The 16,613-nt window shown below is 40.3% G+C and overlaps 1 protein-coding gene across 8 annotated transcripts in view; it reads left to right on the top strand.

Moving 5' to 3' along the window:
• Nucleotides 1-7,896: 7,896 nt before the first annotated feature.
• LOC138349485 (ABC transporter F family member 4-like) overlaps nucleotides 7,897-16,613 on the top strand; it is a 56,444-nt gene continuing 47,727 nt past the window's right edge. For 7 of the 8 annotated variants that reach the window (XM_069310504.1, XM_069310507.1, XM_069310501.1 and 4 more), the window contains exon 1: nucleotides 7,909-8,224. In XM_069310504.1, coding sequence (XP_069166605.1) covers nucleotides 8,051-8,224 — 174 coding nt within the window. In that variant the 5' untranslated portion in view covers nucleotides 7,909-8,050. Of the gene's footprint in view, nucleotides 8,225-16,613 lie in introns of all 8 variants that reach the window. The other variant, XM_069310506.1, reaches the window with a different exon arrangement.

Here is a 16,613-nt window from a genome sequence, read left to right as displayed (position 1 = left end):
ACTCATCATAATCTCTCATTACTTTACTGTATTCATTCTGTTTAAAATGCTAGCATTTTTGGTTGTTAGTGCATGTCAAAACAAGATAAAATAATAAGATACCAAATTTTAGATAGTCTCTGCATGTACCAAAACTAAGACAATAAATGTGCACGGTGATGCAGTGTGTCGGGTGTGCACTGCAGAGCATAAATAGAATGGAATTTATTTCTGTTCGAACATTTAAAGTGGAAAGTATAGAAACGTTTATTTATTTCCGAGCCCTATGAGTAAAGTGTACATATGGTGCTTTTGACTACTCCTGTGCCGAAATAATTTTGCAGCCACGACAGTACTGTATATGAATTGAAATGCTACAAGATTTTGATGCCTTCACGTGATATTTATATCTAGTAACGCTTTTTAGTTATCTTACAATTTGTGGCGGCATGCACTTATTTTCTAGTACAGGATGCATCAATGTACTTTCAGGGAAGATTGCGATATATTAATACAGTACGAATTTATACAAAAATGTGGCACTTTAAATTTCATAATTTCAATAAATTCCAACTATTCCTAATATTAAAGACAGTAGTTTAGGGATTGTTGCAGGAAGCCGTATAAATACCAAGTACTCTTCAGTACTCCAGTGATAAGGATTAAAGTTGTGCTGTTATTATTCAAGCGTTCACAACCCTTTTCTAATACTGTTCACATACAGCCCTTGTAAAAGATTTGCAGCATTTATGTGAAAATATATTCAGGAAAGACTTATTTATTCTACAGCCTCTTCAAGACTTTAGTTACAGTATTGAAATTCAGGTTCTTATGAGATACAATACACGTTTTTTTCATTCACATGTTTTTATTTGGTGAATTATGTGAGGAAAAGACACTTATATAGTTTAAGACTAATATCTGTGCGAATGAAGGTGGAAATATTTGTTTATGATTACCTTTTAATCTGAAATTTTAACATGGTATTGAGTCATGTGTTTTAACTTGGAGATGAAATGTTGCTCTTATCTATTGGTATAATGTGCGGGGAAAATTTTATTACTAGTATTGTTATAGATATAGATTGCTTGCCGATTCTCATAGAACTGGCCTGAGGCTTTAATGTTCATGATCTGTGTAAGAGATGTAAATAACATTATTTCATTTCACACAAAGTATTATTCTATTTAATTTTTTTTTTTTTCAGAAAATTAGTTTTATCGACATTTAATTGCATATTGATTTGTAAACATTCATGTTTTTTTTCATTATTTATAAAATGTCAAAATGTTTTTCTGAAAATATTTTGGAAATTTTATCGTAAACAAGTCTTAATAGAAGCAAAAGTGCAATTTTGTGAAGTCCTTATGAGCGAGACTTTCGGGAGAACTGTGTGGGATGATGAACTGAAGTTTTCTTTATGCATATTTTTTTGAAGATTCAATGTAAATACATTCTTGGTTATAAAATAGATATGCTTTTATTGTCATAGATGACTTCTGTTTTATTATCTAGATTTAATATAAATATATCTAACTGCTTTAACAATTTTAGTTTAATTTTTCATATCTAATCATTAATATCTCCTGACAGTGGCAAAAATAGTATAAAATGTTACATAAAATACAAATCCTATAATGCAGTTCTTGGAGTACGTAATATTAATTATGCGGTGAGGATGTACATTTATACCACAGTAATTGTATATATATGAGTGTTGGTTATTTCATTATTACAAATAAATCCAGAAGCTATTTCCAAATCTTTGTTTCTTTTTCACAGTTCTATTATAATTATTGCATGTATGGTTCTTTTTATAATCGGGAGAGCACACAAGCAGGATGTTGGTCATCTTGTAAGATGCAATGATTGTTGATTAATGTGTTTTCCCATGTGCCTTATCTTATAGTTAAAGCATTGAATTGGAAATTGGAAATCGTCCCTAAATTGGCATCTCTGCCTGTTAGAAAAAATAATTGAATAAAATGAATCTTGACTAGGCATTGATAGCCAATACCTATAATTTAAGAGTGGAAGGGGCTGGAATGCTTTAGCGATCCAAAGGGAAACTGAGGGTAGAATGTGAAATTGCTATTCTTGCCTAAGACAATGAATAATATAGGAGATAAAACCTCAGCTTGTAGGCGATGAGTCACAATAACGTGGCTAAAGTATCATCTCGGTATTGTCATCTCAGCTTGTAGAGGTCCCACCTATATGCTGTACATAGAGACTTATATTTCCTGCATCCCCCCTCATCTTGTAGTTGAGTCTGTCCAGGAAGTTGTGGTACTTGAGGGATATCACATATGCTAAAACTGCTCATCAGGAACCCTTGACCCACTCCTAGGCCCCTGCTCTGATATTGTTTCCACATCCTCACCACTGAAACCTTGGCCGATGGACCTTGTTCTCCATGCAGGTATGTTGAGAATATTTTCTTGTAGGTACCTGATAGAGAATGCTTTGTTATTTACAGAAGCTAATGAAGAAAATTGTGCTTAGTTGCTCAAAAGATATGGAAAATGAATGTAATAAAATATACATGATATTACCCACTTACCGAAGTAATGAATACCAAGACTACAACAGTTAAAAATTCATCTGGAAAAAACCTTCGGGAATAATAGGGAGACCTTAGATAAACTGCTGGCTTCCTGTCTCCTAGGGCTCTAGAGATGGTGGCCCACAGGTAAAAAAAAAAAAAGATAATTGCATAAATGTTTTCTTTTGTATAAAAACACTGATGCCAGGGACTGTTCACTATACAATTCTTGAATAAAACTTTTAAGCAATTAATGCAAGTTGACAGTAAAGAACTCCTTTTCTCATAGTGATTCTGCCCAAAATGCCATGCGTGCTAGTGGCTTTACAAGAATGTAAAATTTCAATGCTCTGTACCTTCATAAACCCAATGTACCTTGTATACTGTATAAGTAAATAAATACAGCATTCCAGCTTTTGTATGAACATCAGAAGAGGGCATGACTAATCAAATCCAGGTAGAAAAGGCTCACCCATGTATGTGATCACTTTATGCCTGTAGGTCCAGGAACGATGACTTTCTTTGGATACTTTTGAGAACTTATAGAATGAGAGAAGAGTTGCAAAATGTTACCTAGGAGTTAATAAGAGATCAAGACACTAAAACATCATGGAACAATTTCACTAAGGTCATCACTGAAATTGTTTAAAACTGCTAAGGAGAGGAAATAAAAAAAAAAGAACTAGAATGACAGGCAGTAAAAGTGCTTTAACAACTGAGTTCAACCCCTGGAAGAAGTATTAGTCCATCGGGAATCACACAATATGAAATGTACAAAAGGATTTCGAATTCACCGACATAATCAGATCAGCCAAAAGAAATTATGAAAGAAAACATGCTCAAGGTGTTAAGAAGTAAACACTGCAGTAACTATTTACATGAAATATACATCTAGTTATTATATTGTGTTTATTGTCAAAACATGTCATACCATTACAGAAGTATCACAAGTACTTTTATGCCTATATAAGGAGTAAAACTAAGACAAAAGACTCTGTAGGACTGTTCAACTCAGACAACAGGACTCGAGAGGAGCGAAATACTTCAACACGCTTCCATTACACATAAGGGGCATAACTGGCCAACCCCTCAAAGTCATCAAGAGAAAGAACTCAATAAACATCTCCAAAGGATACCTGACCGATCAGGCTGTGATTCATACGCCAGGTTGCGAGTAGCCACGTCCAACAACCTAGTTGACCAGACTATCATCAACCAGCATGGTCAGAGGCCGGGCTGTGGGGACCTTGATCCTTAGAAATAATAATAAGCATGAGATGAAATGCGACCATTTCTCGCTTTTTGGAAAAGGTGACCAGCTAATATGATCGGTAACAGGGTTGTTGATTTGTGGAACTAATTACCGCGTTACGTGGTGGAGGTGGGGTCCCTGGATTGTTTCAAGCGTGGGTTGGACATGTATATGAATGGGATTGGGTGATTATAAATAGGAGCTGCCCCGTATGGACCAATAGGCCTTCAGTTACCTTTGTTCTTATGGACTGTATTTAGACAAAGGACTTCCAGCAGATGTGGCGTATATTGACACTTGTGAAGCTTTTGATAAGGTACCACATGAAAGGCTGACACAGAAATTGCAAGCACATGGAAAAAACAGCAAAATACTAGAACGGATAAAACGATGGTTAAATCAAAGGAAGCAACTTAAAGGGTCACCCTAAATAGATATGAATCTGAAAAAACGTTGCTAGTAGAGTAGTGCAAGATTCCGTCTTGGGGGGCCAACTCTTCTTGTTATATATTCATCAACAACATACTGTATTACAAATCACATCATTAAATGTACAATGACTCAAAAAGATCTACGGTAAAGTGAGAAGCAAAAAAGATATTGATGCCTTGCAAAGCAGTCAACATGAACTCCACAAATGGCCAGGAGACTTGCAAACGTTTTTTAATCATTAAAAATACAAAACCTTGCATGTAGTGCATAACAATCATATTCAGCAGATGGAAGAAAAGTACAATACCACCAGTATAAGTTATCACTCGCCAGTCCTTGAAGGTTGCTAAACAAGTATAGGAACTGCAGTAAAAAAAAAATAAAAACGCCAATCCTCAGGAATTTATTCCGTGATCAATATCGATAAACTGCCGAACGAAGAATTTTGCGGTGACCTGACTGGCCAGGTTTGTGGCCAATAGGGAATTCTTGCGGTTTGGGTATTGTGTGGGTCAAATGTCCAGCGGTGACGTATAAAAGTAATTACTCTAGGCTTTGTGTAGAAAGCGAGCAAATGGGTGTTGGGCAGTTAGTTGCCTCACAGTAATGTACACTAACAGTATAAACATAAGGGATAGGACGTAAAGAATGGTGCCAAACACTAGGACGGTCGGGGGATTGAACGCCGGCCTGCAGGAAGCAAGACCGTCGCTCTACCATCCAACCTGATTAATTGATGAAGATTAAGCCACCCCCAAGAGGTGGCACGGGCATAAATAGCCCGTAAACCGTGCAGCCCAAGTGGTTGGGCTTACAAAAGGCAACTAAGCCACTCATATGGTGACATGCGTGGCTTACTGATGGATGGACAATACCATCCAATAGAAGTCCACTACGGGCTCACCATAGCCCGTGCTACTTGGAACCTGTTCCGAGTAGCTGAATCTATAACAACAACAACCATCCAATATATGGTTGGTGATCGGCCGTAAACTGCCACAATAAATTACAAGTCGAATGGTGGGAAGATTGCGCCAAACACGTGTGGAGGCGAGAGTTGCAGTTGTGGTGGCCTGCGGGTGTAGAGCACGGCTGCAGGTATGGAAAGGGAGGGGAGACCTACCTTGAGGTTACCTTGAGGTGCTTCCGGGGCTTAGCGTCCCCGCGGCCCGGTCGTCGACCAGGCCTCCTGGTTGCCGGACTGATCAACCAGGCTGTTGGACGCGGCTGCTCGCAGCCTGACGTACGAGTCACAGCCTGGTTGATCAGGTATCCTTTGGAGGTGCTTATCCAGTTCTCCCTTGAACACTGTGAGGGGTCGGCCAGTTATGTCCCTTATGTGTAGTGGAAGCGTGTTGAACAGTCTCGGACCTCTGATGTTGATAGAGTTCTCTCTCAGAGTACCAGTTGCACCTCTGTTTTTCAACGGGGGTATTCTGCACATCCTGCCATGTCTTCTGGTCTCATGTGATGTTATTTCTGTGTGCAGGTTTGGGACCAGCCCCTCTAATATTTTCCACGTGTAAATTATTATGTACCTCTCCCGCCTGCGCTCAAGGGAGTACAGTTTTAGGCTCTTTAGTCGGTCCCAATAGTTTAGATGTTTTACTGAGTGGATTCTAGCAGTAAAGGATCTCTGCACGCTCTCTAGGTCAGTAATTTCTCCAGCTTTGAAAGGTGCTGTCATATGTGCAGCAGTACTCCACTCTAGAGAGCACAAGCGTTTTGAAAAGTATCATCATCGGTATAGCATATCTAGTGTGAAAAGTTCTTGTTATCCAACCTGTCATTTTTCTTGCAGTTGTGACGGCTACTTTATTGTGTTCTTTAAAGGTAAGGTCTTCCGACATGAGTACACCCAGATCCTTTACATTGCCTTTTCGTTCTATGTTATGATTTGCCTGAGTTTTGTACGTGGTTTCCGTTTTTATATTTTCATTTTTTCCATAGCGCATGAGCTGGAACTTATCTTCGTTAAACACTATATTATTTTCTGTAGCCCATAGAAAGACCTGATCTACATCTGACTGGAGGTTCGCCGTGTCCTCTATGTTGCCTACTCTCATGAAGATCCTAGTGTCATCTGCAAAGGATGATACAGTGCTATAGGTTGTGTTCTTGTCTATGTCCGATATGAGGATGAGAAAAAGTACAGGGAAGCAGAAGGTGTGGTACAAAAAGGTGAAGGTGTGGTACAAAGGAAGGTGAAGTACAAAAAGACAGGGAAGCAGCAGGTGTGGCGGCTGGGACAGAAGGTGTGGACTCATGTTAGTAGGCGTAGAGGCAGGCACAGCAGGTGTGGACCTGGAATAGTAAGTGTGAAGCAGAGGCAACAGGTGTGGACTCGTTAATTGTCCACACCTGTTGGACAGGTGTGGACAGCTAATTAACAGGTTAATTGTGGAGGCAGGCACAGCAGGTGTGGATGTGGGTTACCAGGTGTGGAGGCAGGGGGCTGCAGGTGTGAACCTGGGTCAATTGGTGAAAGCTGGGTCAGGTGTGGCGGCAGGGACAGTTGTAGACCTGGGTCAGGTGTGGAGGCAAGGACAGTTGTAGACCTGGGTCAGGTGTGGAGGTCGGGGAGGTTGTAGACCTGGATCAGGTGTGGCGGTCGGGGCAGCATGTATGGACCTGGGTCAGGTGTGGTCTGGGTAATATGAGTGGGTCTGATTTATAGGTGTGGAAGCCGGGGCAGAAGCTATGCACCTGTGTCAGGTTTGGACCTGGGTTAGTAAGTGTGGAGGCCGGAACAGCAGGTGTGGACCTGGTTTAGTAAGTGTGGAGGCCGGGACAGCAGGTGTGGACCTGGTTTAGTAAGTGTGGAAGCCGGGGCAGCAGGTATGGACCTGTTTTAGTAAGTGTGGAGGCAGGGGCAGCAGGTATGGACCTGTTTTAGTAAGTGTGGAGGCAGGGGCAGCAGGTATGGACCTGCTTTAGTAAGTGTGGAGGCAGGGGCAGCAGGTATGGACCTGCTTTAGTAAGTGTGGAGGCAGGGGCAGCAGGTATGGACCTGCTTTAGTAAGTGTGGAGGCAGGGGCAGCAGGTATGGACCTGCTTTAGTAAGTGTGGAGGCAGGGGCAGCAGGTATGGACCTGCTTTAGTAAGTGTGGAGGTCGGGGCAGCAGGTGTGGACCTACTTTAATAAGTGTTAAGGCAGGGGCAGCAGGTATGGACCTGTTTTAGTAAAGTGTGGAGGCCGGGACAGCAGGTGTGGACCTGCTTTAGCAAGTGTGGAGGCCGGGGCAGCAGGTGTGGGCCTGGGTGGGCAGGTGTGGAAGTGTTGGTAGGCCGCCCCCGCTGCCCACTGGCAACTCTCTACCACCATGGGACCTCCACCGCCATTTCCCGCATTTTTCCGCGTAAATTTCGAACGACTTTTAGCTTTCAATTTTTCCCCTGGCTTATTCCCACATTATATTACCCAAATGGTTTTATAATAACAAAACAAATAATAATAACCCGGTTTTTCCTTTCAGAAACCTACTAAACATATACTTATACGACCCGATGTGCCAGTTGCTGTAATATTTAAATAATGCTAACAACGATAATAACTCTAAGTGATTGAGAAAAGTTTTTGTGTAAGTATGTAAGAATAATGAGAAGCGGAAGAGTGAGGGAGGGAGGGAGTTAGTGATTTATAAGGGAAATGTGTGGGAGTCGGGCGGAGATGTGGCATCTGAGCGGTGGTGGTCGGGGAAGCGACGCCGAGTTGTTTACTTCGCGCACATGCAGGAGCGTCTTGAGGAGGACCCGTCGTGTGTTGCTGCTCTCCCCGTCCTCGCCACCTGCACCCACACGCGCGCCTGCCTCTCCTCTCACACCCACAACGCCTCCTCGCCATGGGTGATAAGGGCAAGAACCAGAACGGTGAGGTGTCGGAGGAGCGCCGCAAGGACGAGGATGTGGGCGCCGAGGGGGACGAGACCACTGACGACGAGGGAGGCGTGGACACTCCGCCTCCCCAGGATAGGGACGAGGACGACGAGCACCCTGACGGCGAGGGCAACTACGAGGTATACTAACGTTACTCTTGCTCGCTAAGACGGTTGTAATAGCCTTGACCACCTTCTCTCTCCCTCTCTCTCAACCACAACAGATGCATTGGTGCACTTTCAAGTGTGTTTGATAAGGCATTTCAAACTTAATTTGTGCCTGTTGCTTGGAGGGTCACCAACGTGGTACCCATTTTTAAGGGTAGATCTCTGGCTGCTAACTACACTACCACCCAATTTGTTTAGTATCAGTTGTTGAGAAGTTCTTTAGAGCAAGGGTGGCAAATTCAATACGTAATAACCTCGGCAAATATTGTTTTGTGAGGAACTTGCGGAAAGTTGTCGTAGAGGGTTCATAGTTCTCTTATGACATGTTTACAATAACGTGTTTGATTCAGATAACAATAGCTGTAATTATGATGTTTATCCATGTTTTGTCTTTAGGCTTTTGATGCAGTTCCTCATAAGGTTGATCAGAAAAATATAATCTCATGGATTTTGATTAAACTGACTGAAGTGGACTGAAGCTCTGTTGAAATGCGACGTGGTTGGCATCGGTGGGAGAATTGGAGCCGAGACTATTCGTAGCGGTGTGCCTTAATGTTTTGTATTGGGTCCATTATTGTTTATAATTTACTTTAAGGACTTTTGTGTTAGTAAATAGTATTATCAGTAAATTTACAATGACCCAGAGATACGAGCTTACAGTAAATTAAGAATATTCTGTTGTACTGTAGAGAGGCCTTTATACGCTGCAATTTTGTACACAAGAAATGATAACCTTCATTCACTTCAACATTGATAAATGTAAATGCCTAAGTTTGGGAAACGATAGTGGTGCTATATATTGGCATAATGATATAGGTCTTAGTAAACCCGATTTTGAAAGACTGAGATGACTGTTAACTAAAATTGAGACAATGTAACAATGCACGGAATGAGGCAGGTAGAATACATTACTTTATATCTTAGTGTTAGCAATAGAAACAAACATCTTTCAGTTATGTCTTGTATCTGATAAATACCTTATCTTGTAAGGCCTCACTTGTATTATGCTCTTTTATTTCGTATCCCCATATTACAAAGTTAATTCTTAGTAATTGGAATCTTTCATGTAAAGACTACCTAGAACTTTTGTGAGGCTTAGAACAAAGGGAGATATGATAAAAGTTTAAAAGTAGAGGAATAACATCTGCATGGAGATACTTTTTCTCATTTTGAGGATAGGATGCCTGTACTTAACGTAAGAACAAGGTAACTGCAGAAGACCTATTGGCCCATACGAGGCAGCTCCTATTTATTACCATCCAATCCCACTCATATGCATGTCCAACCCACATTAGAAACAATCGAGGGACCCCATCTCCACGTTATGCGGTAATTGGTTCCACATATCAACAACACTGTTACCAAACCAGTATTTACCCAAGTCCTTCCTAAATCTAAACTTATCCAATTTATACCCATTGTTTTGTGTTCTGTCTTGTGTTGATACTTTTAATACCCTATTAATATCCCGCTTGTTATGTCCATTCATCCACTTGTAAACCTCTATCATGTCACTCCTAACTTTTTGCCTTTCCAGTGAATGCAATTTAAGCTTTGTTAATCTTTCTTTGTTAATCAGATTTCTAATTTGGGGAATTAACTTTGTCATCCTACGCTGGACACGTTCAAGTGAATTTATATCCATTCTATAGTACGGCGACCAAAACTGAACTGCATAATCTAAATGGGGCCTAACCAGAGCAAGATATAGCTGAAGAACAACACCAGGTGTCTTGTTACTAACGCTTTGATTAATAAATACCAGTGTCCTATTTGCCTTATTACGAACATTCATGCATTGATCCTTTAGTTTCAAATTCTTACTAATCATAACTCCCAGATCCCTTTCGCAATCCGACTTGGCAGTCTGAACACCATCTAGGTGGATCCATGATGGTGGATCCATCCACCATCATGGATCTGTTACAAGACCCATCGTATCTTGTAACTATCATCATTACCTAGCCTCAGAACTTTACATTTATCAGCATTAAACTGCATCTGCCAATCTTTTGACCATTTCAAAACCCTATTTAGATCAACTTGTTGTGACAACGAGTCGTCTTCTGTGTTAATTTCCCTTGGGGTCTCGTAGCCTGGTGGATAGCGCGCAGGACTCGTAATTCTGTGGCGCGGGTTCGATTCCCGCACGAGGCAGAAACAAATGGGCAAAGTTTCTTTCACCCTGAATGCCCCTGTTACCTAGCAGTAAATAGGTACCTGGGAGTTAGTCAGCTGTCACGGGCTGCTTCCTGGGGGTGGAGGCCTGGTCAAGGACCGGGCCGCAGGGACACTAAAGCCCCGAAATCATCTCAAGATAACCTCAAGATAACCTACCGATTTGTGTATCATCGACAAATTTGCAAATGTTGCTACTCAAACCTGAATCTAAATCATTCATATATACAGTATTATAAACAACAGAGGTCCCAAGACAGAGCCTTGAGGCACTCCACTTAAAACATTTTCCCACTCTGACTTAACCCCATTTATACTAACTCTGTTTCCTTTGGTATAGCCATGCCCTAATCCAACTTAAAATAGTGTGACGGGTTGTGGTATCACAGCTATACTGAACCAAGATGGTATGGCTCTCCCTCACACAAATAAAAAAAAAAATGTTGCTATTGGCCTTGCAGTGTGTAAGTTGCAGGTGGAAACAAATTAAAATCATCAAATAAATAATTAAAACAATTTACTGAAATATTAATGAATAAAAATGACACATGACAATACTTGGCTATTATTATATAGCATATCAAATAAGTAAATGAAAGTTTAACTCTGACAAAGCAAAAAGATATACTAGTGTACTGAAGACAGCTACCATACCACCACGGCATCAGACACACGGCGTTGGCTGAAGTCAAACGACGGGTGAGAGACACTAAGGTGTTCCAAGAGCACTAAGGGAGAGACAGGCTCTCCAGGGTTGTTGTTGTTGTTAAAGATTCGCTTCCTGGAACAAAGTTCCAAGTAGCACAGGCCATGGTGAGCCCGTAATTGGGCTCTCCAGGGAGGCGGCGCCCTTTATATTGTCTGGCGGTGATGACTCATCCAGTGTCAAAGCAAGGTGGACATCTGGTCAACTAGCAAACTGCTCGTTTGTGGCTGGCAGTGCCTTTGTCTTGAGCTGCACCACTGCCAGTTGAAGGCGGCTAACTGCTTGTTTGTGGTGGCAAACTACCGGTTACAGGCCTCTTGAGTCGTACCAGGTCATGCCAGGCCCTGGGGGGGTATAGAGAGGTGGCAGGGCTGATGACTCATCTGGGCTAATGTAGATGTAGACTTCCAGTGCAGAGGCATTGAAGGTGAAGGGAAAAGGCAGTTCCACTACTATGCAGGGGATTCACGTGACAATAGCACCCCCAATACCATGAGCCTCTATCTTTTTAAGGTTAATGGGGACTTCCTTTGGTCAACTATAGCACAAAACGTCCCCAAGGATGCAACTCTCAACAATTGCCAAAATCCCAAGTACCTAGCTACTGTTAGGTAGACAGAAGTATTAGATGAAAGGAAACTTGTCCAGTCGCCTGTCCTACCACAGGAATCAAACCCAGAACCCCTGGTTGTAAGCTAGTGACATTGATCAGAAGTTTTATTCATGGTTAATAATAAGATAATTTGCAGTTTTAAAAATATATAGGTAAATATATCTTGGATTTATTAACCCGAGGGCCGCTATTTCACTAGTGGCCTTGATGAGGGACAGGAAGCTGGGAGCTGGTCAAAGGTCCTCCCCTCCCCCCCCATATTTGTCCTGACGATTTTATCGAGCCAGATTTTGAAATTCAGTAGTGTTTTGGCATAGAAATTCAGTAGTGATGCGATGCAACTAGAATTTCATTGTATCAAAACCTTTTTTTTTTTTTTTTTTCTTAGTACAAAAGACTAGGATTTTTTCAAATTTTAATGCTAGAAATAATTGTTTTTAATTATTTTATTGGTTTAACTTTTCATTTTTGTCACAAAATTCCATTTCACTGAGTACATTGGCTCCTTACCCTCATTAGAAGACTAACGTTATTATCCATTACAACCTAACATACTGTACAATAGTATAGTCTTAGTGTTTTTTATATGTACTGTATTTGAATACAGTACAGTGTATGATCATGGCACTGATTGGCCTCCTTTTGCATCCGGCTTTCCGGTAAGCAGAGTTCCATCTAAACAGAAGTCCATTCACAGAAACTTGTATAAAATTTACCTAAGTTTCAAATAATGCACAAGTAAGAGCCTGCATGTTACTGCAAGCGGTCTAAATGCTTTTGAGAGTGAGAACAGCATGTGAACACTACAGACGATGTTGAAGACTCGCTGCTATCTTCCTGTTTACAAATACCTTTAACCTTATCACTGTGGCTATATTTTAGGCAACTTTCCAGGAATTATTAATTTGGCTAAACAGCTTCGGTCTTAATCCATTGACCTTTCTTAGATATGTGATCCATAGTCTGTCTACTTACATGTACTTCCAATCATCATTCGTTAAGTGTTGTAGTAATGATCCTCTAGCTAATAATTCCTACTAACTTGTGGATTACAACACCACTGAGCTATTCACCCTAAATCATTTGTTCTCCTTTAAAAGTGATAGAGTAGCATTCAGATGTAAGAAGTCTTCTACTTCTTCAATGGTTTGGGTGTGGTATGTTAACTCTGTTGTGATGTTTTCAGTAGGCATACTTGTCACCTCAAAACACAGTACAGTACATACAGTATTTATCTTGTGAACATTGTTCCATCAGTACATCATGAAAATATTCAGCTTTCATCATTAACAATAAAGTTATTACTTTAGCATTGTGTATTTCGGTGAAAATTAAGCATATGTGGCGCAAAATTTGGCATTTCCACCTATACTCCTTACTTTAGGCCTTGTTTATTTCTTAAATTGATACTTTACATCATATTCTACTTCACTGTCTAACTACTTCATACATACTTCTACAACTACATACACTACTACACTGTGTAAATATCTATTTTCTGTAAGTATTCTTCATTATTCAATCAAACTTATGCCTACTTTTCATGACATAAATGGTTGCCTGCATATGGGTTATAGAATAATATTGTATATGGATTGAAGGCAATATCCGGGGGATAAGGCCATCACCAACATAAATTGACTGTAGACGTTCTCATAAATCTAGTGACACTCATATAGAACTGGCATAAAACAGTCATTCCTGAATGTGAAGTAATTGGTAATATGTGATCTGTATTTTTTGTCTACCTGTTTGCAATGGAAAAGTAAAATGTTATTCAAATGTTTTTCGATGAAACACGTGGTATCTGACAGGACCAGTATTACTAGCTAGTTGTTGAGCTTGGTGTGCTAGGACATGTTAAAGTATGGATAATTTGGTGATTCATGAGGTAAAAAGTAGTTCAATACAAGCTCTCTTAGCAGCCCTCTTTCAATAGTATTTTAGGTATTGTTTGTTTCATACCTTCTTGTTTGATGTTTATATGTGCCTAATTACATTTGCCTGACGATATGATTATATAGTAACTCATAAATAATGATACATCTAATGAAAACAGAAATGCTTGTGTAATAGTTCATTGGCTCAAGCTCGAGGAAAAACACCAGTGTATGCATGCATGGTAGGTCCATACCATAAAACAAGAAAAAGGGCCACATACAAACTCTATTTTAAAATATATTGTGTAGTTTAAGTACAGTATGCTCAGTCACATAAGGAGGAAAACGTTAGTTAACCCTTCGACGGCTATGGTCATACCCGCCTGTGCAAAAAAAAAAAATACTTATATAATTTTTAATTTGTATGCAGAATGTAAGAAAAACTAAAATAAGTGAATATCGTTTCACCGGGTGGAGGCACTCTGCAAAGCTGTGTCTGGCACGTGTCAACACCCGGTGCTTGACTTTGCCGATGCTTCATGTTTTATCCTCAGATGTTTCACTCTTTTATCACTTTTTCTTTATTTACATCCACAGAAAGCTATTATGTCCATATTTGCATCATAAAATGTAAAACACAGACAGTAATTGTTTAAATCATCATCGTGATAGTGACCGCATTCCCCCTAATAACATTCATGGTGTTAACTGCATTCGTACCATGTAATGGTAGCAGGATTATTTTCATGGGTCAAGGTAAACTCGGTTACATTCACATAGACCTCTTACATTCATATTTGCATCATACATGTAAAATCCAGACAATAATTGTTTAAATCATCTTTTGATGATAACCACAGTCCCCTAGGGGTTGTTTGTAGATAACAATTGCAGCCTAAGGGTTAAAGACCATTTTATTATATAAGGTACCCTGTTTTGCTAAATAGAATTTTCAGCAAATTGCTGAAAAAGACAAATATTAAAATTTTCAAGAGAATTCATTCCGTGCAAAATACTGAAAATTATACATTTATTCAGAAAGATGATAATGGAACACCTGAAGAGGACAAACTTGCAGAGGGGCAGGGGGATATGCCTGATAAAAGTTTATTAATGGTCTATAACATGGTCACAAAGATAAATAGGGAGAAAGAAGGTTGAGTATACTGTAAGAAGATTTTATAACTATAAATGAACACTAATAGATAATATGTAAAAACAAACTGATATCTGATAAAGAGACTAAACAGGGGTAAGGAAGTACAGTACATCTCGGGGAAACAAAGCGCTGCAGTCAGACTGGGGGATGTAGCAAGAAGGGTCCTTCAAGATATGGTTCCTAGGACCTTTGTTGTTTCAAATATATATGAATGGGGCTCTCCTGAAGGAGAGACTAAAGTGAATACATACATAACAATGTTTACAGATACTCTGATGCAAAGCTAATAAGTAAACTAAGGACCGTAGAGTGCTGCAAAATGACCGTGACAAACTCCTGGACACGAGAAGAAATTGACACCATAAGACACTGCAGGAGGCTATCATTTGTATAGTACTCTTGAAGAGTATGTGGTGCCTTGAGCAGGGCACCATATACTTATGGTAAAAAAAAGAATGATAGTCTTTTATATAAAATATTCAAGACACAAGTTTGCGGCAAGTACACAGCGTCTTGGTGGTATTATATTGTTCTTATGGCACCTACCTAGGATTTAAGGAAAGGAAATTTGCTTAGATAATTGCCTTGAAGCAGGCAGGCTACCAAACAAGTTGGTCAGTGTGGCCAAGTCTGCGAATTGTGGACTTGGTATTGTGGTTGTTTCTGGGCACAAGACACCACAGGTCGGACGCCATCTGATCGCTCCAGAAAGACCTCTGAGCGAGAGGTCCCGGGTTCAACTCCCGGACAGGCCCTCAAATTTATGTGACGGGTTGTGGTATCTCAGCTATACTGAACCAAGATGGTATGCCTCTCCCTCACATAATAAACAAAAATGCTGCTATTGGCCCTGCAGTGTGTAAGTCGCAGGTGGAAACAAATGAAAATCATCAAATAAATAATTAAACAATTTACTGAAATATTAATGAACATAAATGCCCCTGAAAATACTTGGCTATCATGTAATGCAAAGGTGAGCAAGTTAATATGACATTAATACAAAAATAAACTACAAGCAATGAATACAAATCATAAATACATATACTGGTGTACTGAAGACAGCTACCATACCACCACGGCATCAGACACACGGCGTTGGCTGAAGTCAGACGATGGGTGAGAAACACCAAGGTGTTCCAAGAGCACTAAGGGAGAGACTGGCTCTCCAGGGAGGTGGCGCCCTTTATATAGTCCAGCGGTGATGACTCCTCCAGTGTCAACGCAAGGTGGACATCTGGTCAACTAGCAAACTGCTCGTTGTGGCTGGCAGTGCCTTTGTCTTGAGCTGCACCACTGCCAGTTGAAAGAGGCTAAATGCTTGTTTGTGGGGGCAAACTACCGGTTACAGGCCTCTTGAGTCGTACCAGGTCATGCCAGGCCCTGGGGGGGTATGGAGAGGTGGCAGGGCTGATGACTCATCTGGGCTAATGTGGATGTAGACTTCCAGTGCAGAGGCATTGAAGGTGAAGGGAAAAGGCAGTTCCACTGCTATGCAGGGGATTCACGTGACACACTGATGAATTTTGTGATTCTTTCCACCTACCTAATTTAGCCAGACTGCTACTGCCGGCAGACATCTTTCCTATGTACAAATGTTGAAGGAATAATGTACGCAAATCCTTGGGTAGTAGACAGAACAATTCTATAAAATAAGTAACATTGTCTCACTGTATTGCACAATTTATAGTTCAGTAAAAGAACAGTTGAAACATTTTACAAAATCAGTATGTTTTCTAATAATATTTATAACTAAAGGCAAAAAATACCGTAGAAAAAGTTTTCAAAATATTACAGTAGTGTCATGTACTAGTATATTAACAATACCT

This window comes from Procambarus clarkii, chromosome 67 (assembly GCF_040958095.1).
Source record: "Procambarus clarkii isolate CNS0578487 chromosome 67, FALCON_Pclarkii_2.0, whole genome shotgun sequence".
Lineage (NCBI taxonomy): Eukaryota > Metazoa > Arthropoda > Malacostraca > Decapoda > Cambaridae > Procambarus > Procambarus clarkii.
The sequence above is the reverse complement of the archived record's forward strand: the minus strand, read 5'-3'. Positions and strand labels throughout refer to the sequence as shown.